Genomic DNA, 26748 nt, shown 5'->3' on the forward strand with positions numbered 1-26748 from the left:
TTTTTTCTCTCATTACAGTGGTACCTCTGGATATGAGCGGGATCTGTTCCAGATCCCCGTTAGCATCCTGAAGCGAACGTAACCCGCACCTGCGCATCTACGCATGTGCGGGTTGTGATTCGCAGCTTCCACGCATCCTCATGACGTCATTTTGACCATTTGCGCATGTGCGAGTGGTGAAACCCAGAAGTAACGCGTTCCGTTACTTCTGGGTCACCGCGGAATGCAACCCAAAAGCGCTCAACCTGAAGCATATTTAACCCGAGGTATGACTGTAGTTCTGAATACCAACCCCTCCCAAAGACCTGGATAAAGAGGTGCATTGTCACCTGCTGCTGAAAACTTAATTATGTTGGTACTTGATGCATCTCTGAGGGGAGGTCACTTCAGAGGCAGGCTGTAACCACAGGGAAGGGTGTCCCAAACTTTTCCAGGAGGTGGCATCACCAGCAAGGCCTCCTCTGCAGATCATAACTCACAAGCAAGTTGCGATGAAATGCTCTTTCAGATAGTTGCTCTCAAGTTTTTTTTATAAGCTTCAGTACCTTGGAACAGGTTCATAAGTGGGCTGACAAACAGTGCTATTCCTTGATTCTCCTTTTTATGTTCTCAATCAGCCATGATCATCAGTACTCTGATCACTGCTTTCTGCATTAGTTGCTGTTTCTGGACTATCTTCAAGGGCAGCTTTATAATAGTCCAGTCGCTGTAGCTATTGTATATGCAGAAACATTGTCTTCATTGGATTTCATATTGTTGCTGCATGAAGTAGAAACAGTTGATATGACAGAGATGGCTCTCAGAAGCAGGCTTTCAGCTGTTTATTTTCAGACTCCTCTGTGATTGGGAGAGCAATGCAACTAGCACTGGGAAGAATAAGCTGTGCCATAACCCATGCTTTTACATGTAGTCTTTGGCTGACAAAATTGTGGATGGATGTAATGAAGCATCTGTCCCTATGTTTTATTCTGTACTGACACATATGGGATTCCAGGCTGTCAGCTTTGCCTTAGCCAGGATGTTTTTTGCAATGTGGGGGTCTCTTTTGATACCTGAGCACTGTCATGGATTTCTGGGGAGGAAGATGGCGGACTAAACCTCTCTTGTTGACACTCTATCGAAAGAGATAATTATGTGGTGATCAGTGATATAGCCAACTCACAAATCTTGGTTATCACATTCACTCTGGAAAAACAGGGAACTCTGATGCTCTGAAAAAGCTGTTCCATGCTGGGAGACTGAGAAGCTTTGCGGGACTCAGATGGGGGTGACTTAGAGCGTAGGAACTTCCATCATGCCCAAACACTACATAATAGCTCTTAGGGTCAATCCTGATGGCATAGCCCATTGAGGGTGCTCCATCAGCACAGCCAGTGCCAGTGAACAGCATTCACATAGCGAGTGAATTGATGGAGCTGCTTAAAAAGTTTTGTCAGCAGCCACGTGAATCTCTGTTGGCTTGGATGCTGTGTTTGCGGGATGGGGATGATGATGGCTCGAGGAGGTGGAGAATATGAGGAGTGTGGCAATGCATTTAGCTTTACAGCAGAGACTATATGGAGCTGAGGAAGGCAAGGGAATCATTCATTGCTTGATTGGTTAATGCTTGCCATGATGCTTGGGGATAGGGGATAGCCGTGATGGAGATTGGCGTTTTTGCAAGGGCCCCAGTGGAAGGGTCCTTTGCTATTAAACTTGTGACTGCTGTGGGGAGACGTAGGGTTAGCCTATCTGACACAGATCAGATTGACATAGAGAAAGGTGGCAAGGAAAAAAGAGTTCTGAGCTGTGCCAGGGAAGGGGGCATGGGGACAGGAGACTTCAGTGGTTGCCCTGAATAAATAAACCTCTGCCATGAGAGCATCTGTTTTGTAGAATAGGCTTGCATTAGATATGATTACAGCTGTTCAGGGAGGGGGTTGCACTCTTCTAGAGCAGGAATGTTGCACATATATTCCAGTTAAGTCTAACTTTTTGCATAAGGCTGTGCATGCTTTATATCAAGACAGTGTCAAGATAGCCAACTTGGAACAGGAATTATGGTGGGTTATGGTCAAGGGGTGGTTCCAAGGACTTGGAGGGTAGTGGCACCACTTACTGATATTTTTTGTTACGATTATAGCAATTGGATTACTTCCTCTCCCTGGCTAGCATACACCCATAGACTGGAGAAACCTACAGGAAAATAACAAGCTATAGACAATAGTTCAGAAACATTAGAAGGAAAGAACAACATGAAACTTTGTGGGAGTCCTGATCTGATTCAGGTTTTCTTTATTGACAGTTTGCACCATGGGGATTTTTTCACAACCACACATACAGCCACAGTGATGCAGTTGTGATGATGTCTAACAATGGTGGAAGGATGCTTCATTGTATGCCCTAGCTATGCTGCATCTGCACAGAAGCCTCCATATGTAACAGGGAATGCTAATGTAATCCACAGAGTATAAGATTTGATATATTAAATTCTCATACAGTATAAACTCTCTGAGAAGGTTCACATTACCAGAAGAAAATTCTGAACAAATACAGCTATCAGCCTATCATAGAACATTGTATACAGTTCTACATTCATACATGGACCAGTTGGACAAATGTTGCAGAATTGTAGCTCTCATCACCCCAAATATTGGCCATGATGGCTGAGGTTGATGGGAGTCCAATAACATCAGGAGGGCCACAGGTTCTCCACAGCTGCCCTGTGGCCTCATCCCAAGGCCTAGCTCTTCTGGATTTTTCTTCTTGTTCAGTATTATACTAAGCCCAGGTGTTGCTCCTGACTCCTAAGGATCCTGCAAGAGATGCCACTTGATAAACATGTTTTCTTCAGGTGTTCTGCATAAGAGCAGAATACTCTCAGGAGTTAATTGTGAACTCTATAATTATCTTAAATTATGGTGAGCCTGTTTCTTGCCAAAGATAACATGGGTTTTCAGTGACCACCATTACAATAAGTAATCAAAATTAAAAATGGATATAAAATGTTCTTGTGGCATTCAGGGCTTGGGGGGAAAGACTGTGTTGAAGCAGAACAGCTGCATTTTAAAGGTCATAATCATAAGTATCACCATTGACCAACAGAGTCAGAAAAGACTGGGGTTGCTCTAAATGGGCTGATGTCGTATAGTGATGAATTAGATTGGAACTGTGGATTTTGATTCAGTCTGAAAGGGTTCATCTGTACAGTTGCAATGCTGTTTTTGTTTCTGGCGCTACTGTGGTTGTGGTTGGTTCATCTTTCCTTTCATGAGTGCAAAGCACACTCCATTCCTTGCAGCATGAGTGATCCCGTCCAGATCCCACATGAGTATTACCAGCAAGGTGACCTCACCATTGGTGGCATCTCTTCTCAGTTCTTCTCCTTCTTTGACTTTATAGACTTCAAGCAACACCCCAATTTAATGTTTATTGGGGATCCTGTGTAAGGAACTTCTTTGCATGTTACTTATTAAATGTCTATGGGGCAGGGTAAAATAATATTATAGGTAGATAATGAAAATGATGACATTTGGTGAGATCTAATTATTTCAGAAGGTCTGCTCTGAGTATGACTAATTTTGAATATCACCCAGATTTTTGTTTTGCTGCCCATGTGAGTTGAGAGAATTTCAATATTGTCCACTTACCATAAATTCGCTGACATCCCTAGGCAAAAGAAAGGCGTCTATAAAGTATAGGATAGAAACACAGATTCTGTTATTTCAATCAGAAATTCTGGAGTTAGAAAATAGGTCTCTTATACCTAACCAGCATCACAGTCCCCTGTTTGTCTATGTAGTGATTTCATTTTCACATAGAAAATAATGCAATTATCCATAATATTTCTTTTAAAAACCCTAGAGTTTACAAGGTATTTACTCAAGAAGACACACATTGCTCTTTACTGCCCATAGAAGCAACCACTGTTGCTCTCTGTTTGCTTCCTTTCATCCAAGCAGCTCACAGTATTCAGGGATAATTAAAATCTCCCAGCTATTTCTGGCTCAGTGTCTTCACATTTTTGAAGCCGAGTGGGCATGATGTACTGGATGTCAGGACAAAAGCAAGCGGACTGAACAAGTAGTTTATGAGGTCTAGAATATTGATGTAACATAGCTTACCGGTATGTTCTGATTGCAGTGTAGTGACAAAAAACTACCAGCATGTCCTGGCCTTGGTATTTGCAATGAAGGAGATCAATGAGAATCCCAGGATTTTGCCAAATGTTACATTGGGATTTCATATCTATGACAGCTACTTCAATGAAAAGTTGACATTTCAAACAACTCTGAACCTTCTTTTTAGCCAAAAAAGGACAATCCCCAACTACAAGTGTGGTACACAGAAGAATCTGATAGCAGTCATTGGGGGACTTGACTCTAAAACCACTCTTTACATGGCCACCAGCTTAAGCATCTACAAGATTCCTCAGGTAGCATATGCATGTGAGGCAGGTGGATTTTTACAGAAATTGCATAAAGAAAAAGTGCTTTAGAGAAAAGGTGAGATGCATCTGTTGTGCATTCTGATGAGCTAGAAACTGCAAGTGGAGAGAGTGGGGAATAGGAGCAACCATGCCTATGCTTGCTCAGTCCCTATGATGTAACATACGGTGTCAAGTGTGAGTACCCATCATATCATGTTTTGGAATAACATCAAGTAATGGTGATAAACCAGTTCTAAAATAAACTTCTTAATAAGTATTTCTGCATTATATTATCTCTCAAAGTACACTTAATTTCAGTAATGCATTTGCTTATGCTTAGATCTCTTATTACTTGTTTGGTCCTTCAAGTGCTGAAACCCACTTCCCGTTCCTATACCGAATTGTTCCGAATGAAGAGAATCAGTACCAAGGAATCGTTCACCTCCTTTTGCATTTCCAGTGGACATGGGTTGGGATTGTCATGCTGGAGGATGATAGAGGAGAGAATTTTCTGCAGATCTTAATGCCAATGCTTTCAGAGAGTGGCATCTGTACTGCATTCATTGACAGAATGCCATTGCTGACAGACTTCTCTGAAATAATTCCTGAGCATGAAAAGACAGTAAATACACTACAACTTGTTAACAACAACACAGTAAAAACACTTATTCTATTTGCAGAGACGCAGTTCTCATTGTTTTTTATATTCTTGATGTACCAAGTAGAGACAGATGATAGGACAAATGTGACTATAGGCAAAGTGTGGATTATGACAGCCCAATGGGATTTCCCAGCCATAGAGTTTCACAAAAGATTTGACAGAAAAGTCTTCCAGGGAGCTCTGTCTTTTGCAGTTCACACCAATGTGGTGCAGGAATTCCACAGTTTCCTTCTGACAGTAAATCCTTACTCACAGCATGGCGACAATTTTATCAGGGACTTTTGGGAGCAGGCTTTCAGCTGTTTATTTATAGATCCATCTGTGGTTGGAGAGAGCACTGGCGCCTGCACTGGGAAGGAGAAGCTGGAGAGCCTTCCTGGGCCATTTTTTGAAATGAGCATGACTCCGCAAAGCTACAGTATATACAATGCTGTCTATGCCATAGCTCATGCTTTAGATGCCATGGACTCCTGGAATCAAGTGCACACAGCAGTGACAGCTGTTCAAAATCCACATCCATACCAGGTACAACTTCAGAATCCAAACGGTCTCTACAGACATGAACATAATGTTTCTACTAACAGTATGTTCAACTATGTGACAAGTACCCATTGTAGAGAACATTTTACACCTCTAGTGCAAATTTCACAGCTAGTTTTCTCTTCCTTAGAAATCTATCCACTTTCCTTCTTGTGAAGGAGTTCAATACTGTATCTACACCAATTTCTACCTAGCCAAACTTTTCTTAATTCTGGAGACTAGGGGTCATAGGCACCAACTCCTTAGGGATGAGGTGTTTTCAGCTCACTCAGTAGTGTTTAGCAGAAGTCTTAGCACCCACCAATATTGGCCAGGTCATTTTGCATAGGCTTGCCCAGGAATTCCTCTGCAGCTTGTATTCCCTTCATATCCCAAATGATCAATATCCTATCATTTGTTATTTTCTAGGGCTTAGGGCAGTTCCCACACCAGTCTTATAAAATATGCTCCCTATATCCAGTCCCGGTCAGCAATCTGGCTGCAGCTATTTGTACTAGTTAAAGTTTCTGAGCACTTTTCAAAATCAGCTTTATTGCATTTAGGTGGAAAGGAAAAATAGACCTGGGTGTCATCAGGACAGTGATGTTTTGTGAAGAAAAAAAGAGCTTTTATCTCTTTGATTATAGCTTCACCGTTTCTTGAGGAGAATCTCATTTAACAACAGTGCTGGGGACCTGGTGTCTTTGAATGAGAAAGGTGAACTAGAAAGTGGACTTGATATTATAAATTGGGTTACTTTCCCCAACAAATCCTTTTCAAGGGTAAAAGTGGGAAGGATGGATCCGTGGACCTTAACTGACAGAGAGTTCAGGATCAATGAAGATGTCATCACATGGCACAGCATGTTTAATCAGGTAGATTTTGATTGGGATTGCGCATGTTGGATCTACGTACAAAAACATCAGTCATGGTGGTTCCAGTATGAATGCTAGATTATTTCTTTAGTTGATAGATCTTTGCCTTCAAGGCAGTTGACAAATCTCTTTTAAACAGGTATTCCACATATTAAATCTCCAGATCTTAGAACAAAGAAAGCTCCTGCCTCAGAGTTCACCCTCACAGACAGAAAGCTACTCATATGGACACTATAGCAAAATCTTCTAGGATTACTGGAGTTATGATACAGTGGAGGTTAACTGAGTCACTGGAGACAAGAAGGAAATTGTAAGAATACTCATTTTAATATGAGAATGTGATAGACAATCTGATGCCTGATTAGTCAATCAAAAGGGTCGTGTGACTCAAATATATTGTAATTTTTTTTCCTCCTCTGCCAAGCTCAGGCTGACTCATCCAGCAACAGGTCTGCTCTTGAATGGAGTTTGGATCTGGGAGCCCACTGCACCCGGCCCAGTGGGGCTTGAGAATGGGAGCAGAGCTGCGACTAGGAGTAGGCAGCTCCCTTGTGGGCCAGAGCCAGGCTTCAATGAAGGCGTCTGTCATGGGGGTGCCTGGTCACACCCCCTCCAAAAAATGTGCCTGCCCCCCCCACGCCACGCCACTGGTTGAAGAGTTACAGTGCAGTATGCCTCTGGATCCTGCTTGCAGGATTCTCATGGACACTTGGTTGGCCAGTGTGAGAACAGGATGTTGGGTGTTATCCAGCAAGGTTCTTCTTCTGTTCCTATGCCCTAGTGTCATTGATTCTATTCATATTGATCCAGAGCAGTCCCCAACGTACAGTTAGCAGAGTAAAATCTTAAACACGTTGCAGGATTCCTCAGAAATAGACCAGTGGCAGTTAGCTTCCTCCAGCAGAACTTTATTACTACTGAAGGCAAATGAGCATAATGGTCACAAATCCGATATCTTCAGGATCGGCACAGTCCATAAGAAATCCAGTTATAGTAAAAAAACAAAATTAGCTTGAACTTACAATAACTCAAAATAAAGCTAAAACCTTAGCACTTAAACATACTATGTACAGAACACCGCACCAGAAGGAAAGAGAGACAGAAAGTGGAACCCAGGCTCCTCCTGGCCTATTATTATAGTCAGCATGACCTTGGGTGAAAGAGATAACAGAATCAGTTTAAACCTGATGTTCAGCTTCTCTGAAGGAATAACCCAAATATCAGGAACCTTCTGCCTGTTTCTAGGCAGAATAGAAACTTGCTTGTTAGCTAGAAACTTCCAGCTTGCACCAGCTTGTATCACACAGAGAAGCTTCCAGAACCCTCTTGAATTAATTAGAATAGAAAAGATCTTTACACATTAGATCAATACTTTTTGCACCAAAAATTGCAAACTGAACATAGAAAGTATGAAAATATTTTATATACAGAATGCTCCTTTTTCTGATGCCATTAGTTTTGGTGGGAATAGCATTTAGAAAGCATGGAGTAAACATTTCCTGCCTTGCATTTGTGGACAGATGCATCCCCGCTCCGTGTGTAATGACAACTGCCGTCCAGGTTCTGTTAGGCAAAAGAAGGAGGGGGAGCCATTCTGTTGCTATGATTGTGACCCATGTCCCAAAGGAAAGATTTCTAAACCAACAGGTAAGTGTCTACCATCAGATTGACTGAGTTAAGTTGGTAGAGTAGAAAGTTTCCTATATGGTAATATTAACCATTGTGTTTAAAGATGGGAATATTATATGCATAAAAGGACTTACTGTCATAAACTATTCAATTGGACACCGAAACTGTATTCACATATGCTGAATTCACAGAGGGATGGGGACTAGAGCTATCCTTGCTCCTAATCTCTATGAATTTACCTACAGAATTTAGTTCATTTTACCAGTTTCGTCTGGTTCACCAACCATGGCTGCTCCTGTACAGAGATTGCCTGACCACTGTAGTCCATGCATTGGTATCTCTGAGGCTAGATTACTGTATTGCATTCTATGTGGGGCTGTCCTTGGGTCTGGTTCAGAAGCTCCAGTTGCTACAGTATGCTGAGGCAAGATTGCTGATGAGAGAAAATTCTGGTTGAGAACATGTGATACCATTGTTAAAACAAAGCAACCTCTGGCTGCCAATCTGATATCAAATCAGGGCTAAGGTTCTTGTATTTGTTTACAAAGCTCTGAACAACTTGGGTCCAGGATACGTCAGGCATCACCTGACCACTTATATTCCCACCCAATGCCAGATATATGTATAGGCTAAGTAGGCTGAAGTCTAGGGCCTCTAAATCTAGGGGGCCTCACCAGCCTGCCCTCTCCCCAGGGCCGCAGTCTCTCCTCTCCCAAAATTACAAACCCAAGACTTCATCTAAATATATAAAAAAATTAAAAATTTGTCCAGTAGCACCTTAGAGACCAGCTAAGTTTGTTATTGGTATAAGCTTTCGTGTGCATGCACACTTCTTCAGATACACTGAAAAAGAAGTCACCAGACCCTTATATATAGTGGGAGGGTGGGGTGGGGTTTTTCTTAGGAGGGTAGTAGGAGATGGGTGATTGACTTGCTTTTCCTGTAGGACTAATTGCAGTCATTAACAGCCACGAACAGGTTTACCATACCCATTGAGTCAATCACAGTGTATCTGTGATTTTGACTGTGTCAGACCAACACTGCTACCTACCTGAATCTAGAACCAAGACTTCATGCAAGGGCAGGGCAACTCAGGCCCAGCAACTATGAGACACAGGGCTAGCCAGTGGGGCCCAATTTGAAGCAGTGGGGCGCAACTTGAATTTTTTTTTGTAGGGCCCCAGTTCACAGCCAAAGTCTGCAAAATCTTATAGATATAAATAAAATCCATCTAGATTGCTCTGGTGTGGGGGGGCGCCCTTAGGAGCAGCCCGTGGGGCCCAATTGCTCCAATTGCCTTAAGGTCAGCCCTGATGAGACTGTGCAGGGGTTGGACTGACAAGCCCTGCACCTTCTAGGTCCCTGGTGTCGCTATTCAGAATACAGACGCAAGGACTTCTTATGGAAATAAAGGGGGGCACTTATTGCAAACCAGTTTTGTCACCTCTCTCCCCCCCAAGCCCTGACACAATGAGCCCAGCCACCTTTTATTCATAGCCGCATAAGCACTACATTACAGCATGTCCATAAACTTGTACGTTCAACCGCTGAAATATACACCCAATATGTAGCAATGGAGATTTATGTCACTGCTTTATGAATGAACACTGTGTTTTATGAATGGACTCTGTATTTTGTGAATTACCTAAGAGCCACAAATAGGGAGCTCTAGAATTTGACAGCTAACCAATTGGGTACTACCAAACAGCGACCCCTATTGCTGAAAGCAGGTAACCAGCAGGGAACGCTTCAGCTCAGCCTTTACACTGTTGACTGAACACCCCCCGCTGTGCAGATAATGGAGAAAGCTTGTAAATTGTATCCCTTCTGGCATCCTGACCAGGATTACACTGGTGTAAACCCTGGTGTACCAGAAGCCCAGAATAGCAGCAAATAAAATCCACTCATACGTCAGTGACTGATAAGACTTGCCCACCAGTTCTTCCAAAGTCTTCCTAAATTATAAAGCTCCAAAATACAGGCCAAAAGAGAACAGGTCTGGGAAGAGCGAAGCATACAATGTTATGAGACTGAGGTGAGGGTCAGATGCCTTGTTAATCCCAGCAGGTATATAAAAGAATGACCGCCTTCACCCTGGCCAGGCCTTCACCCAAATCTGGCCATGTTCCCACCCCTTACTTTCTGATCCGTTGGTGTGGAGATATCAGCGGATCAGAAAAAAACTTTTTGTATATGCAACAACTTCTGCCAGGATGCTGCTAGCCCAGAGATGGAAAGAAGATACAGTTCCAACCAAGAAAGAGTGGCAGATAAAACTAATAGACTATGCCAAAATGGCAAAACTCACGGGAAGAATTAGAAACAAGGAAGAGCTAACTTTTAATAAAGAATGGGAAATTATATACGGTAAGTTATTTGAAAAATTATTGTAAACAACTAAATTCATTAGTAGGATTGATGTAAATCTTGTAGTTTAAAAAATGAAATAGGAAATAATCAAGGATTAGTAAAAACTGGTATTATAAAGGAGATGCAGGGGGAATAGTTATAACATAAGCATCCACAAAGGGGAAGGGGGGGAGTCAAAGGGATATGTGTTTTGCCTTGTTTTCTTTTTTCTTATTTGATGTTTGTAAAATTAGCAAAACTCTTTCTGTGGGATTGTGCAAATTGCTTTCCCATAATCCCAGCGAGGAAAGTCAGATTCATATGTATTTGTTTGGGAGATGGATACATCACTGTTCCTTTCTGCTCCAGAAATGGACAATTGTATCAAATGTCCAGAAGATCAGTATCCAAATGGAGACCAAGATGGATGCCTTCCCAAGGTTTTGCATTTTCTGTCATATGATGATGCTTTAAGCATCAATTTAATTTTCATGGCACTTTCATTTTCTGTCATCACTGCTTTGGTATTAGGGATATTCATTAAACACCACAACAGTCCCATTGTGAAAGCCAATAATCGGGGTCTAACCTACACTCTGCTTATTGCTCTCCTGCTGTGCTTCCTCTGCTCCTTGCTCTTTATTGGCCAGCCTCAAAAAATAACTTGCCTTCTACGACAAACTGTTTTCGGTCTCATCTTCACCGTGGCTGTTTCTTCCGTGTTGGCAAAAACCATCACAGTGATTTTGGCATTCATGGCCACACAACCAGGATCCAGGATGAGGAACTGGGTGGGGAAAAGATTGGCAGCTTCAATTGTTTTCTCCTGCACTATCATTCAAGGAACTCTTTGTACTGTGTGGCTCCTTACTGCTCCTCCATTCCCACATTTGGACATGGACTCCTTGGCTAAAGAAATTGTGGTTGAATGTAATGAAGGGTCTGTCCCTATGTTTTATTCTGTGCTTGGATACCTGGGATTTCTAGCTCTTGTCAGCTTTGCTGTGGCTTTTCTTGCTAGGGAATTGCCCAGTACTTTTAATGAAGCCAAGTTCATCACTTTCAGCATGTTGGTGTTTTGCAGTGTGTGGGTCTCTTTTGTGCCAACTTACCTGAGCACAAAGGGAAAATACATGGTGGCTGTGGAGATCTTCTCTATCTTAGCCTCTAGTGCTGGTTTACTGGGTTGTATATTTGCCCCTAAATGTTATATAGTTGCCCTGAGGCCTCAGCTAAACTGCAAGGAACATATAACAAGGAGAAATAACTAAGGATTCAAAACTCGGATAGTGTTCTTTACTGTTGTTGTCTTTATGATGTCATTTGATTGTTGGAAATAAAATGGTCAAAGAGATGAGCATACATTTGCTTCAAATAGTCAGAGATGGTCTCATGTATAATATTGGCAGACTATCTTTGTGTGATGCCAGTTCTGTGTTTCATTGGTCCAATGAATGGTCCAATGACAGCTTAAATTATTAAGAAATAGTGCATGAGTTTGATTTATTCGTCATACCTCACATCTTCTTGCTTCGTGTGTCATGTCCATTAAGATTATAAGCTTGACTACAACCATTTCACTACTAATTTTTGTAAAGTGCTCTGCAATCCATTTTGGCTAAACAGTGAGGTAAAAGTGATTTTTAATACATATAAAAATCCATTTGAATCAGAAGAATTGGTTTGTATCCACTGATTGTATCTACTGATTGGAAGAGACTCCCCAGCCTCACAACCAGGAATCTTTACTATCCTTTGCAGCGGTACAGAGGACTGAAGCTGGTATCTTTTGCTTGCAAGCTTGGTCTCATCTTTTAATCTATAACCCCATTTCCATAAACTTTTCTGGGAATTGAACCCAGATGTCCAACACCAAAGTTGATCATGTTACTGCAAGACCAACAAGCTAGACATGTTTACTGAATTCCTGGCTACAGTCCAAAAAATGTTGATTTCTAAAATGATATCTGCAACACCTCATGGGTGCAACCTATGGGGATTGGGCCAATAACCCATCTAGTCCAGCAACACCAAATGCTTGTGGGAAGCACACATACAGGAACTGAGTGCAACAGCATTATCCCCAATTACAACATCAAGCTACTGCCTTGAGAAACATACAAATGGTGGTAAATCATAGCCCTCCAAGTTAGAAGCCATTCATAGCCATATATTTGAATTTGTCTATTCCTCTTTTAAGGGACACGGGTGGCACTGTGGGTTAAACCACAGAGCCTAGGACTTGCAGATCAGAAGGTCGACGGTTCGAATCTCCGCGACGGGGTGAGCTCCCGTTGCTCGGTCCCTGCTCCTGCAAACCTAGCAGTTCGAAAGCACGTCAAAGTGCAAGTAGATAAATAGGTACCGCTCCGGCGGGAAGGTAAACGGCATTTCCGTGCGCTGCTCTGGTTCGCCAGAAGCGGCTTAGTCATGCTGGCCACATGACCCGGAAGCTGTACGCCGACTCCCTCGGCCAATAAAGCAAGATGAGCACCGCAACCCCAGAGTCGGCCACGACTGGACCTAATGGTCAGGGGTCCCTTTACCTTTACCTTTTATTCCTCTTTTAAAGCTATGCAAGTTGGTGGCTATCAAGATAGGAACAAAAATTGTGAGGGAGACAACTAGAAATGTAAAAAGATTAAAATAATTAAGGAGATAGGCCATCAAGAAAAGTTAAACGGTGTTTCAAAGCCTCTGTGCCTTATAACAGGCTGTTTACACTCAACTTCTTTGCTTACAATTCCATGACTTCTGTTAACACTGCATGGACCATAATCCAATAAGCAATTGGACCCACTTATATAAAATATCTAGGCAGCGAATAATATATACATGTACACAATTGCAATGCTTTGCATGAGAGCAGAGGAAATGCATTAATGATTCTAGCATTTCTGTTCCAAGCATGAGCTGACCAGTTACCGGGATAGGGAATCTCTGGTCTATTGGACTACATCTCTCATAATCCCTGACCATTGCCTATAGTGGCTGAGCAAGGCCAGGTCAAGACATTTCGGCACCTGAGGAATACCACAACATGGTGTTCCCTCTCTGACAAGAAAGAAGGGGTGAAGATCTACATCAGGAACAATGGAGGAATAAAGTTCTGTTCTCCCTTTGGATCCTGATGCCTGAGGCAGTTCCATGATAGAAACTTTATTTGCATTAGCCGATGGCCATAGCAACAATAAAACATTACAATATACACAGAAAAAATGAAAATTAGTATAAAAGCACAGTTTAGGGTCCTGAATCAACAGTCAGATAGTGGCCCTTATTCTGATTGCCCCTGCTAAGAACCTAGCAACCTTTGCTGTTATCTGCTCCTTTTGGTCTGACAGGAGAAAGGACACTGTGGCAGTGGTTGTGCACCCTGGGATGGTCAGTACGAGTGGAATGATTCGTTCCTCAGGTCTTTGTAGAGAGTGCAAGACAGGAGGATGTGTGCCGCTGTTTTGGTGCTACCGCCTCCACAGGAGCAAAGGCGTTTCTCATGCGGGATCTTTTGGAATCGGCCCTAAAGTAAAGCAGATGGCAAAAGGTTCAGTCTTGCGAGTGTGAAAGCACGTCTGTATTTTGGGATAGCTAGTTTGTGCAGGTATGGAGCCAGAGAATCAAAATGGGAAGATGGAAAATGATCATACCATGAGCAGAATTTCGTTATAGTGTCCATATTGTTCTGATGCTCGATATCTTTTAGACATTGACAAATTAGGCTGTTTGCTTTGGTAAGGCCCATAGTGAGTAGGTGTTGTGTGAATAGGCCACAAGAGTGGAGTTTTTGGTAGACAGTTTTAAGCCAGGCACTTTTGTGGTAGTCTTGAAGTACTAGGGATAGTAGTGTATGGGATCTGTTCTCCCTATTGATCCTGATGCCTGAGGTAGTTGCCTCCCCTTGTTTGATAGGTTGGCTGGCCCTGTGGCTGGGGTTGATAGAATTTGGGGTTCCATAACATATGTAAGGGCCACAGGTTCCTTATCACTGCTCTATGGCTTCATTCCAAATCTTGTCTATTCTGGATGATTTTCCCTGCTCTTGATTCAATAGGGAAACAGATATGAGACACCACCCAGCAAACAAATTTTCTTCAGCTATTCTGCTGCCCATGAGCAGAATGCCTTGGGGATGCAGCTGTGAACCTTGCAATTATCTCAAATTATGGTTATCTGCTTTCTTGCCCAAAGCAACATGGATTTTCAATGACTACTTGCAGAATCAAGATGAAAATACATATACTGTAAAATATGCTTGTTCCTTTCAGAGCTCTTGAGGACAGACTGTGAACATGAAAGGCAGCTGAAAGTTTTAGATAAAGTATCACTGTTGACCAACAGTGTCAGGAGACAACTGATATTAGGATTTTGCTCAAGGGGGAAAAAAGGATTCTCGGTTATGTTTGCAATGCTGTTTTTGTTGCTGTGGCTACTGATTTTGCGGTTGGTGTTTCACCCTCTGACTGAGTGCAGGACGCACCCAATTATTTGCAGGAGGAGTGATCCCTTCCAGATCCCACATGAGTATTATCATCCAGGTGACATTATCATTGGTGGTATTTCTTCACAGTTTTTTATATTTTTTGGCACCATAGAATTCAATCAACACCCCAATACAATGCTTATTCAGGATCCTGTGTAAGGAACTTCCTGTCTCTCATAAAATACTAACATACAGTTTATACTACTCCCATTGATATGGAGTGGGGGGAAAATATCAGCTCAGGTGCCATGTTCCCTTATGAAACATCTTCCCAGGGGCTGTATTCCAGTGATGGGTAGGGCCAAAGGGCACTGAGTCCATGGACTTTGCCAGAGCTAAAATTGGGTGGAACAGTAGAAATTATTCTTGGCTCTGTAGAGTAGGCTACCTTCCAGTCATGCAAATGTCAGGATGTTTCTACACACCCACTCCTCACACACATCCATCCATGTTCATACAGCAAAAAATACAACATCCAGAGTCCAAGGACACATCCCATGAAGGCAAAACCGCAGATAAGGTCTCATGGCAAAAGCAGAGGGTGTTATCTAGGGAAGCCATATACGCTTGTCAAATAGGCGTTTTCAGAGTGGTATGACCAGTGTAGAAACACTGGGCACAGCACTTCAGGGCGCACCAAAATAATACTGTAGAATGGAACATGAGTGGAGGCAGCAGGAGGGGAGAGGAATTTCAGCATTGTACAGTGTGCTGCTGAAATTTGAGAGCCAAAGTCTGCCACAGCTTGTCAGGTCTATCAATTTCTGCTGCCCAACAGTTAATTGAGGTTTACATAATATCCATTGAATTTTATCTTCAGTTATTCTCTATCTTTTGTAATGCATTCATCATCTTTCTGCTTTCCCCTGCCAATCACTGTAGTTTCTTCTTTATCCCATTTTTGCCTGTAGCCGGGGTGGCAAATAATGCAGCATTATTGTACTTTTGTTGTACAATCTCAATTTCTGGTATTTTTCATATGAACTACATTCTCTATTTTAAAATAAACACATTGTGATTTAATTATAAATATCCACAGCTGGTGGGAGTGCATTTAGAATCTTGATTTCATGACTGAATGTTTTCGGCAGTGCTTTGAGAAGGTGCTGGTCAGGATGATGAAATTTATAACATAACTATCTATCTACCACTATATTGTAGCCTGGCAAATTATGGGCAGTCCTGGAATTCAATATGCCACTGAGGCACAATGGGGTCTATTGTGTGCACAATGTAAATGTGAGTTACATTTTAATTAAGCAGCATCATGGTTCCCTGATTTCCTATAAAGTAATTTCATTTTTTCACAAACAAAATTATACAACTTTTCATTATGCAGGGCAGATTTTATTGAAGCACACACTAGCTGATGTTCTTTGCTGCCCCTAGAACCCACACTGTTCAAACATGTTTTCAATTTATATTCCTCTTAATGGTAAGTTTTCTGGTTAATTTTTTCTTAGTAAGAAAAAGTTGAAATAATCGTTGCAACAAAGGTTCATAGTTTAAAGTAGATTTTGAGATAGCATGACACCCATTCATAGATTATTTCAACAGCAGATATAACAATATCGGTTGAATGCAGAATCAATTGAAGTTTGTTTGGATACAAAATTCTCCCTTGCTTGCTTTATTATCAACAGAGCTCCAGAAATATGAATAGTATAAAATGTTTAAGAACAGTATCAACCCATCTCCCTCTCTCTTTTCAAATTCAAAAAGTTTGCTTAAATTAATAAGAAGGCAAGCAGCTCACAGACATAAAAGAGCCATCCTCTTAAAGCGAGCCCATCTATTTTTGTTTCAGTTATTTGTAGTTTGAAGTCATATACACATTGCTTTGGAAGATACATATGGCAGTACTGATGAAAAGGATGTCAGACCCAAAAACAGATGTCTTTGCAAGAACAGTTATTCATGAGGTCTAAAATATTGGTTTAATGTGGTATATATTTTTATTGCAGTGTAGTGACAAAAAACTTCCAGCATGTACTGTCCTTGGTATTTGCACTGAAGGAGATCAATGAGAATCCCAGGATCTTACCAAATGTTTCACTGGGATTTCACATATATGACAGCTACTTCAATGCCAAGATGACGCATCAGACTACTCTGAATCTTCTCTTTAGCCTGAAAGAGATTGTCCCTAACTATAAGTGTGACACACAGAAGAATCTGATAGCTGCCATTGGGGGACTTGACTCTGAAGTCTCTCAATACATGGCCACATTCTTAAATGCGTACAAGATTCCTCAGGTAGGATATGCATGTAAGACACTGCAGTTTTACAGATATGGGGGGAAATCTGCCGTATTCAATGGAGTAGAAAGTCTTAAGGGACTTCCTCCAAAATGGAGGGTGACAGTGAGAATTCATGGAGCCAAGTGTTGGGTTGGCACTTAACTTTCTAAGGGCTGGACCCATCGAAGAAACCTCTGTGTTCAGCACAACATGCTGCCTGCCCACCCCGAGTACTGTGGGATTAGTCAGTCACTGTCTAACATTTATGGGTACTCCTTACTTGGCTTCTGAGTCTCTCCCCCCTTTATCTTTCTTTTTTGCTAATTCCACATTGCCTTGCAATTGGAATATTTGGAGCTGAGTGTTTATGATTTAGCTAAATGGCTTCTGATCTCACAATCGGTATTACGTGTGGGCAGGATGAAAGTAAGCCTGGGTAAGCATGCTGAGCTACTCCTCGGCAAGGCAATTTTTATCACATTTCTCTAGCTGCCAGCATGGGGAGGTGGTTGGTTTGGTCTGATGCTCTTGAGACCTTAAGTGTTCGCCCAGTGGAATGGCAGATAGCAGGAGTGACATGCACAAATTATCTACCACACACTCACTGGCATTCACAGGACCATATCACTCAATTTAATTATGATGAACACCAAGCCAGGACACTCCTTCCTAGCGTGGGTGAAAGAGAATATTTCTCTTTCTTTCCCCATAAGTTCCCACATGTCATTTCTTTGACAGTTTATGGTACTGCTGCATACCCTCAAGTTAATGAATTATAATCTTTCACCAGTTATGCCTCTTGAGCCTTCATTCTGAGATTAACAGCAGAAAAATAGAGTTAAAATATGTCCACACTATATATGAAAGCACACAATCACTAATATACTTTTATCTGTGCATACTGTTTCTCAGGTCTCTTATTATTTATTTGGTTCTTCTCTGGATGCTAAAATCCAGTACCCTTTCATATACCGAGTGGTCCCCAATGAAGAAAATCAGTACACTGGAATTATCCAACTACTTTTGCATTTTCAGTGGACGTGGGCTGGGATTATCACACTGGCTGATGATAAAGGAGAGGATTTTGTGCAGACCTTGATGCCAAAGCTTTCCCATAATGGCATCTGCTTGGCTTTCACAGACAGAATGCCACCATTGACAGATGTCTCTGAATTACTCGATGGCTACCAAGAGGCATGGGAGAAGACCAGCCTTGACAAAGACAGGAAAGCAAAGGCAGTTATTGTATATGCAGAAACATTGTCTATGGTGGGTTTAATATTCTTGCTGTACCAAGTAGAAAGCGAAGATATGGCTGGGGCATCTCTAGGCAGAGTGTGGATTATGACCGCTGCATGGGACTTCCCAGCATTACAGTATCAAAGGGACTGGAATATAACACTCTTCCAAGGAGCTTTGTCCTTTGCAGTGCACTCTACTGAGGTCTGGGAATTTCACAACTTCCTTCACATCTTTAAACCAGACTCATGCAGTGGGAACAATTTCATAAGAGACTTCTGGGAACAAGCATTTCACTGTGTATTTTTAGATTCCCCTGTGGCTGGAGAGAACGATGGGGCCTGCACTGGGAAGGAAAGGTTGGAGAGCCTTGCTACACCAGTTTTTGAAATGAGCATGACCCCCCAAAGCTACAGTGTATACAATGCTGCCTATGTCATAGCACATGCTTTGCATGCCATGTACTCACTGAACTCCAAGCACAGAGCTGTGGCAATACTTCCAAATGTGCGGCCGTGGCAGGTACTAACTCATTGCCAAGGCAACTCTACAGATATGATTAGAAAATGCAGAATACTATTATATTCAACTAATCTGACAACATGCCTTATAGGGTTGTACCCAACTAAGTTCAACTCAGAAAAGATCCATTGAAATAAGTGGACTTAAGTTAGTCCTATTAATTTCCATGGATCTACTCTGTGTTGGATAAACATTGGATACAACCCATAATATTGCAAGTGAAATTTCTCAGTTTCTTTTTTCATGAAATACATATAGCACAGGATACATTCCCCTTCTTCTCAGTCAGTTGGGATAGTAAGTCCTGACTAAAGGCAATGAAGGGAAGAGAAGGAGATTTTTGTGTTCTATAAATAATGCAGGAGCAGGAGGGAGGGAAAGCCTAATTAAATACTTGCCTCTGGAATTTATGGATTGCCAACATCAAGCATTATGTCTGTACCAGATCCAGATGAGTGAAAACAGGCAAGAGAGATTGTTTGAAAATGAGCAAATAAACATCTATTCTGAAATATTAAAGAAGTGAGAAATCTCCTTTCTGCTAGTAGCTTGCCAAAAAAAAAAAAAAAAAAAAAAAAAGGAAGGAAGGAAGGAAGGAAGGAAGGAAGGGAATATGTCTTCATCCTCAATGCTATAGAATAGCACATGTGCTTGAAAAAATGCAATGTCTCAAATTGACAACCGATTTGAATATGGAAGAAATGAGTGATTAGAGTTACACACATATACTGAGTGCTCAAATTTATTTATTTATTTAGTTCATTTTTATCTTGCCTTTCTTCCCTTATGGAACAAATGGAAACTTTCATTAAATAGGTTTACACTCCAACTAAACTCAGGCCTGATTAACTTCAGCAATGTGGCTGCATCTTGGGCCCTTAGACCATGGCCTTGGTAACCAGATGGTTTTTAGGACCCAGTTCATTTAGCAGCTTGTATTGTTTGGGCCAAGATTGTCTCAATGATCATCTACTACCTATTAATTCAGATCATCATTGTAACTACTGGCTCCATACCCTCCCCCAATCTGAAATGCAGTGGGAGGATAAAGCAGGGCCTTCTAAGTTGTCTTGGTGAAGTCCTTTTTGATGTGGACCTGTTGCTGATGAGTTTTAGAGTACAACTTTTACACGTACGTAATTTAAGAAAATGCAAATTAGTTATAGTCATTGATAACTCTTATTTTATTGCTACTTCTGTTCTGGATTGATTTCTTTTGTTACGGTTTTTATTGTGTAATTATGTCTTAAGTAGTCTTCTTTATTTTACAGTTCAGTTGCCTTGTAGGTCCTGGTGAGACAGGTTATCAATATTCTATATTCTATGGATAATAAAGAAAGTTGGATGCAGAACAAAAATATTTATATTGTTTCCCATTCTATAACTTTTGAAAGCTGCTTTTACTTCTTTGATTGTAGCTCCATCCTTTCTTGAGGAGAATCTCTTTCAACAACAGTGCTGGGGACCAAGTGTCATTGGATGAGAAAGGTGAACTAGAAAGTGGATTTGATATTATAAACTGGGTAACTTTCCCAAATAGATCTTTCTCAAGGGTGAAAGTAGGAAGGCTGGATCCATGGGCAGGCAGAGGGCTGACCGTTCATGATGAGATGATCACATGGCATAGCATGTTTAACCAGGTAGAGTCTGAATTTTAGTTCTAAGTACAAAATATTAATGTTGAGTACAATATTCACTACTCATCCAGTTATCACACATCTCATTGTACTTTCATATCTCCATTTTTTAAAAATGAATATCTGAGCATAAACAAATATACTGTAAGCAAAAAAGAAAACAACCCCCTTGTTTTTTTAAAACCCTCATTTTGCTGAATGTTTCTTTTTCATGAAACTATGTATTTCACTAGCAGTATGCATTCCATTATTGTTCCACAAAGAGATCTAGAGATGCATCAAAGAAAGCAGGTATTGCGAAACCTATGTGAAATAGAGACCATAAATGGATAGGCTATGTCTTTTATTGAGTTCAAAGTCAACTTCCAGGCTCATTCATCTTGTACATCCATAAACTCACCATCCACCCAATCACTTCACACAGTCACCAAACTGCTATAACAAATCACTCCTTCTGCTCTACCAAAAATGTACTGTAACACCAGAAAATGAAGCTGTTCACTAACAGAACTGTATAAGGTATCAAAACAAATTGCCACCCATCATACAGATGTACTGTCCCCAAAATCAATCTGGCTTTCAACTAGTTGTACAGAACTAAGGCAAAAAGCATTTCTAACAAAAGTCAATTTTGGGAGTAATTCATATAGCTCCCAGAAAGGATCAACATGTACTGCATACAAAATTATCTCTCTGATGAAATTGTTTTCTGTGTGAATCATTCATTGAGATAAGCATGCACTAAGTATGTTTTCCTCCTTTCTGTTTATGGACAGAAGGCCCCCTCTTCAGTGTGTAATGACAAGTGCCGTCCAGGCTATGTTAGCAAAAAGAAGGAAGGGGAGCCATTCTGTTGCTACGATTGTGACCCATGTCCAGAAGGGAGGATTTCTAATAAAAAAGGTAGGTGTCTACCATATTGTAGCAGTGGTTCCCATGCTGTGAGCAGTGGACCCCTTGCTTCAATCTAGCGTCCAGTGTCCGTTCACATATCCAGAACTATTTACGGTGGCTTTCATGTGGCCCATTTGACAAAAAGCCAGGCAGCCTCCTCTGGCTTTCTGCCTGGGCTGGGGTGGACTAACTGTGCTTCAACTTGAATTTGCATCCCATAACTCCTGAGAGGAGGTAGGAAGCCTCCTACAGTAATGAGTCACTAAAGGGCACCCACAGCTGCTCATTCTGTATTGTGGTAGCTGAGAAGCCAACTTGTGAGCCACTTCAGAGCTTCCACTGACCATGCCTACTGATTCTGGGGAGGAGGTGGAGGGTTCCCAGTGGCAGCAGTAGCACAAACTCACATTGTAATGAGCTAGGTGATTCTGAATGTTCCTTTGTCAGGATTACTGAGTGTCCAGAGAGGCCATTTTGTACATGTTTCCTTGATTGAGGTGTTGTTATATCTTTTTTATTCTTTCCCTGAAATAGAGAATTGTATAAAATGCCCAGAAGATGAGTATCCAAATGGAGACCAAGACGGATGTCTACCAAAGAGTTTAAACTTTCTGTCTTATGATGAAATGTTGAGTATCACTTTAGCTTTTATGACATTTGCATTTTCTGTGACCACAGCTTTGATGCTAAAAATATTCATTAAATACCAGAAAACTCCCATTGTCAAAGCCAACAATCGTGGCCTCACGTTTACTCTGCTCATTGCCCTCCTGCTTTGCTTCCTCTGCTCTTTGCTGTTCTTTGGAAGACCTCAGACAGTGACCTGCCTCCTAAGGCAAACAGCTTTTGGCATCATCTTCACTGTGGCTGTTTCTTCCGTGTTGGCAAAAACCATCACAGTGATTTTGGCATTCATGGCCACACGACCAGGATCCAGGATGAGGAACTGGGTGGGGAAAAGACTGGCATCTTCTATTGTTTTCTCCTGCACTATCATTCAAGGAGCTCTTTGTACTGTGTGGCTCCTTACTGCTCCTCCATTCCCACATTTGGACATGAATACTTTGGCTAAAGAGATCGTGGTTGAATGTAATGAAGGGTCTATCCCTATGTTTTATTCTGTTCTTGGGTACCTGGGATTCCTGGCTCTTGTCAGCTTTGTTGTGGCTTTTCTTGCTAGGGAATTGCCCAGTACTTTTAATGAAGCCAAGTTCATCACTTTCAGCATGTTGGTGTTTTGCAGTGTGTGGGTCTCTTTTGTGCCAACTTACCTGAGCGCAAAGGGAAAATACATGGTGGCTGTGGAGATCTTCTCCATTTTAGCCTCTAGTGCTGGATTGTTGGGCTGTATCTTTGCTCCTAAATGCTATATAATTTTACTGAGGCCTGAGCTGAACAACAAGGAGCACTTAACAAGGAGAAATAAGTAGCAGTTAGAAACTTGGATGTGGTTGTCCAGTGCACTTTTCTTTAAAATATGCGCTGCTTGGTGGAAATAAGGTAGCCGAGTCACATGTCTTTATTTGTCAGGAAGCCTAAGTGTTTGGACATGGGTTTCATGAACAAAAACATGTTTTGCATCATGCAAGTTCTTTGTTTTAGTGTCTGCAAAATGGCATAAAGAAAGATTCTTGCCTTAAAGCAGTTTAGAACTGCTGCCAAAATGGATCTGCTCTCTTGTCAGATGTGAGAACAGTAATTGAGAGGTAATAATGTAGAATTTTATTGTTATGTTATTCATTCATTCTTAAATATATTATTATCATATTTATATCCCATCTTTTCTCCAAGGAGCTGAAGGTGGCATATATATTTATTTTCCCTTGTTTATTTTATTTTCACAACAACCCTGTGAGGTAGGTTAGGCAGTGACACTGTGACAGGACCAAGGTGACACTGGAATGATGATGAGGGGGTGAGTGGGGACTGAAGTACTGACCTTGCACAGCCCATTCAAACACTCCAGCCACTGCAATACAAGTGGCTAACTATTAAATTATGTAATATCCTGTCACTATATTTCAGCCTACCTATATTTGTGTTGGCTATTGCCTTAGTCTGCTTACTGTAAAGATGATATTGTGTGGTTGTCACTTCCACTGGCAAATGCATGATTGGTTCTTTATTTGAAATTTTCTATTAAATAAATAAATAAATAAATAAAATAATAAATAGGATTGAAATTGCCTACTTGATGATAGGCCACTTAATTCAGAATGCAGCTGGATTATTTTATATGCACCCAGTTTACTTTAGATACAAATACTAGGGGGGGCTGCTAGGGGCGCATTGGAAGATGGCTGACAATACCATCTCTCCGGCTCACACGAGGTAATTAAGAGGCTAATATGGGAGTATGTAGCCTCCCTTGTTTCCCCAGGGAATGGGGAAAACACTGCCTTTGCCTGCGGTTGCCCCTGAGTTTGAAAGAAGAGCACTAGGCGCACAGCTCTCGTGTTGGTTTTTGGCTCTCCCGGATGCCGTCTCTGATCGCGCGACCTGGTTGCAGGAGCTCAAAATAAACAATTAGAAAGCAGCAAATGCACATGTTTCGAGTGAAGAATGGCAGTTTAGACTGCTAATTGAAGTGACCTCTGTGAAGTTGAGCGACGGGCTGGATTCAACAGGAAAATATATCAAGAAGAAGATACATCAAAGGTGTCGGTATGACGGAACGGGACGGAAAGGGGGGGGACTTTTCTTTTTTTCTCTATGTGATTACCTAACAATCCCCCCCAAGAAGAACCGTTGCAACGATTGATTATAAGTGGGATGATTAAGAACTGTGTGGAAATGAAATACTAACCAAAGGCTTGGTTTGTGGAAGATCTGGAAAGGAATGAAAGGAATGACGCAGTTATAAAAAGAGATACGCCATGACAGGCAGGCTTTGTTGCAGGAGTGACGATCAAGAGGGGGAGGAAGCCATGGCTTTGTTATCAGATTGGACTCTGTGTTTGACCTGGCAGAACCCCCGGAGAAGATCGAGGAGGGAGTGACAGGCCTGCGAGGATTAATGAGCAGACGCTAAGATTGTTTGCTATGGAAGTGCTGAAATGGCGCCTGCTGTCTGAATATGACTCTTGGATGAATGAAAAATCCACACAGGACTATAATAACGCTTGTTTTCAACTTGCTTGTGGAGACTATCAGAGGTCACAAAGAAAGGAAAAAAATACAATAACAACAAGAAGAGATGAGGAAAACAACAAAGAGAGGAATGGATAGAACTGTGGACATTATTTGGACAGAACTGTGAACATCAAAGCAGCAGCAACAGGGATGATTGGATCCCTTTCTGAGCTCGAAGCATGGTTACCCCCAACAAAAATTTAAAATTTGGTTCTGTAATTTGGAACTAATGTGATTTGATTGGTTTGTTAATAAAAAATATTCTTTTTTAAAAAATAAAAAAAATACTAAACCTGGATGATATATCCTTGGATGAAGGAATTGAGGGGCTGCTCATGAGATTTGTAGATGACACCAAACTGGGATGGGTAGCTAAAACCCCTGAAGATACAATTAGGTTTCAAGACAACCTTAACAGATAGGAGAACTGGGCCATTATTGACAAAATAAACTCAGTAGGGAGAAATGAAAAATTCAGTGCATTTAGGCAGGAACAATCAGATCCACAAATATAGGATTGAGGACACCTGGCTTGACAGATGTATATGTGCAAGTTTCTAGGAGTCTCATTGACTACAAATTTAACATGCGATGAGGCAGCAAAAATTCTAGGCAACCTCAACAGAAATATAGTGTCCAGTCCAAGGGAAGCAATAGCACCACTCTATTCTGTTTTGATCAGCAGGCCCATCTCCTTGATGTCAGGGATGGGGAACCTGTGGCCCTCCAAATATTACTGGATGGAAACACCCATCATACTTCACCATTGGCCATAACTTGTTGGGGATAATAGGAATGAGAGTCCAACACCACCTGCAGAGTTATAAGTTTCCCATCCATTCTTTATGGATTCATCCCCAGACTGAATGCTTCAGTATACATTTTCTTTCTCAATGTCACACTAAGCCCAAGTTCCCCAGCTGACCCAATAAGGAAAAAGATATGAGATTACACCTAATAAACGTGTTTTCTTCAGCTGTTCTGTTCTCCATGAACCCTGTAATTATTTAAAATTATGGCGATCCTCTTTCTTGCCACATATGGCATGTATTTATGCAGTAAAATTAGACCGAATCAGTAGATTTTGTAACATAAGAAGTATTCACCCTTATGTTTGCAATGTTGATTTTGTTGCTGTGCCTATTGATCGTACAGTTGGTGTTTCTTCCCCTAACTGACTGCAAGGCTCTTCCCTTTACTTGCAACATGAGAGATCCCCTCCGGATCCCACATGAATATTATCAGCAAGGTGACCTCATCATTGCCAGTATTTCTTCTCAGTTCTTCTCCTTTTTTGACACCATATCCTTCAAGCAACACCCCAATTTAATGTTTATTGAAGATGTCCTGTAAGGAATTTTCCGTTTCCCATAAAAATAATAATATTATGGGCAAGTTATAATAATCTCATAGATAATAGAAAGACAGGGGATATCCACATTGGGTCATACTCAGTTAGACCCATTGGAATAAATAGATTTAAAAAACATATGTCCAATGACTTCAAGTGTGTGATTTCTGAGTATGAGCAATCCTTTTTCACATCTAAAGTCCACAAGTTTCTATGCTGCTCTACATTTTTCTATGGCTTTCACAAAGTCTGCCTGACCTCTCTGTCTCATGTCATACACTCTTCTCCTTTCTTTAGTTTGCTCCAGATATATTTTAATACTTTTATAGAAACTATACAAAATTATTGTTAATTCTTACTACTACTGTTATTTTCCACAAGTCTTCCTTTCATGATTCCTTTCATTATCTTATGTACATTCCCAATATTAAAAATGAACAAACTGAAGAAGTGATGGTTCCTTTGACACAATTCTGCCTTTACAAAATATGACAAACTCTATCATATTTATTGTGAATAGAGCTCCAGAAACACGAACAGTTTATAAATATATCTAAATGGTGGCAAACTCTGTCTCTTTTTGTTCCACAGTTCAAACATGCACTACCTTTAGTTAGTGAATCAATGAATAACAATATTATAAAAATAAGTTTAAAACCCATCTATTTTTATTACATTTTCCATTGAAGATGTGTATGTTGTAAAGGTGTATGTTGTACTGTGTAGCTATGATGATGCACATGCCAAAAATCAAATCGCTGTGCAAGACCAATGTGGACATGGAAAGCAATGCATGACTTCTAGGATATTG

General features: G+C 41.1%; 2 protein-coding genes across 2 annotated transcripts; both read left to right on the plus strand.

Moving 5' to 3' along the window:
- Positions 1-3281: 3281 nt before the first annotated feature.
- Positions 3282-11712, plus strand: LOC310747404 (vomeronasal type-2 receptor 26-like; the record flags this gene model as incomplete). Its single annotated transcript, XM_083581767.1, has 6 exons — positions 3282-3424; positions 4123-4414; positions 4749-5594; positions 6236-6463; positions 7984-8110; positions 10811-11712. 6 exons carry the CDS (start codon positions 3282-3284, stop codon positions 11710-11712), a joined length of 2538 nt encoding a protein of 845 aa, XP_083437893.1.
- A 5303-nt stretch (positions 11713-17015) lies between these two features.
- LOC310747405 (vomeronasal type-2 receptor 26-like) lies at positions 17016-22884 on the plus strand (the record flags this gene model as incomplete). The annotated part of the gene is made up of 5 exons (XM_083581768.1): positions 17016-17177; positions 18075-18923; positions 20342-20563; positions 21337-21463; positions 21989-22884. 5 exons carry the CDS (start codon positions 17016-17018, stop codon positions 22882-22884), a joined length of 2256 nt encoding a protein of 751 aa, XP_083437894.1.
- Between the last annotated feature and the right edge of the window lie 3864 nt (positions 22885-26748).

The sequence above is a fragment of the Podarcis filfolensis genome (genome assembly GCF_964270895.1).
Source record: "Podarcis filfolensis genome assembly, chromosome: 13".
Classification (NCBI taxonomy): Eukaryota; Metazoa; Chordata; class Lepidosauria; order Squamata; family Lacertidae; genus Podarcis; species Podarcis filfolensis.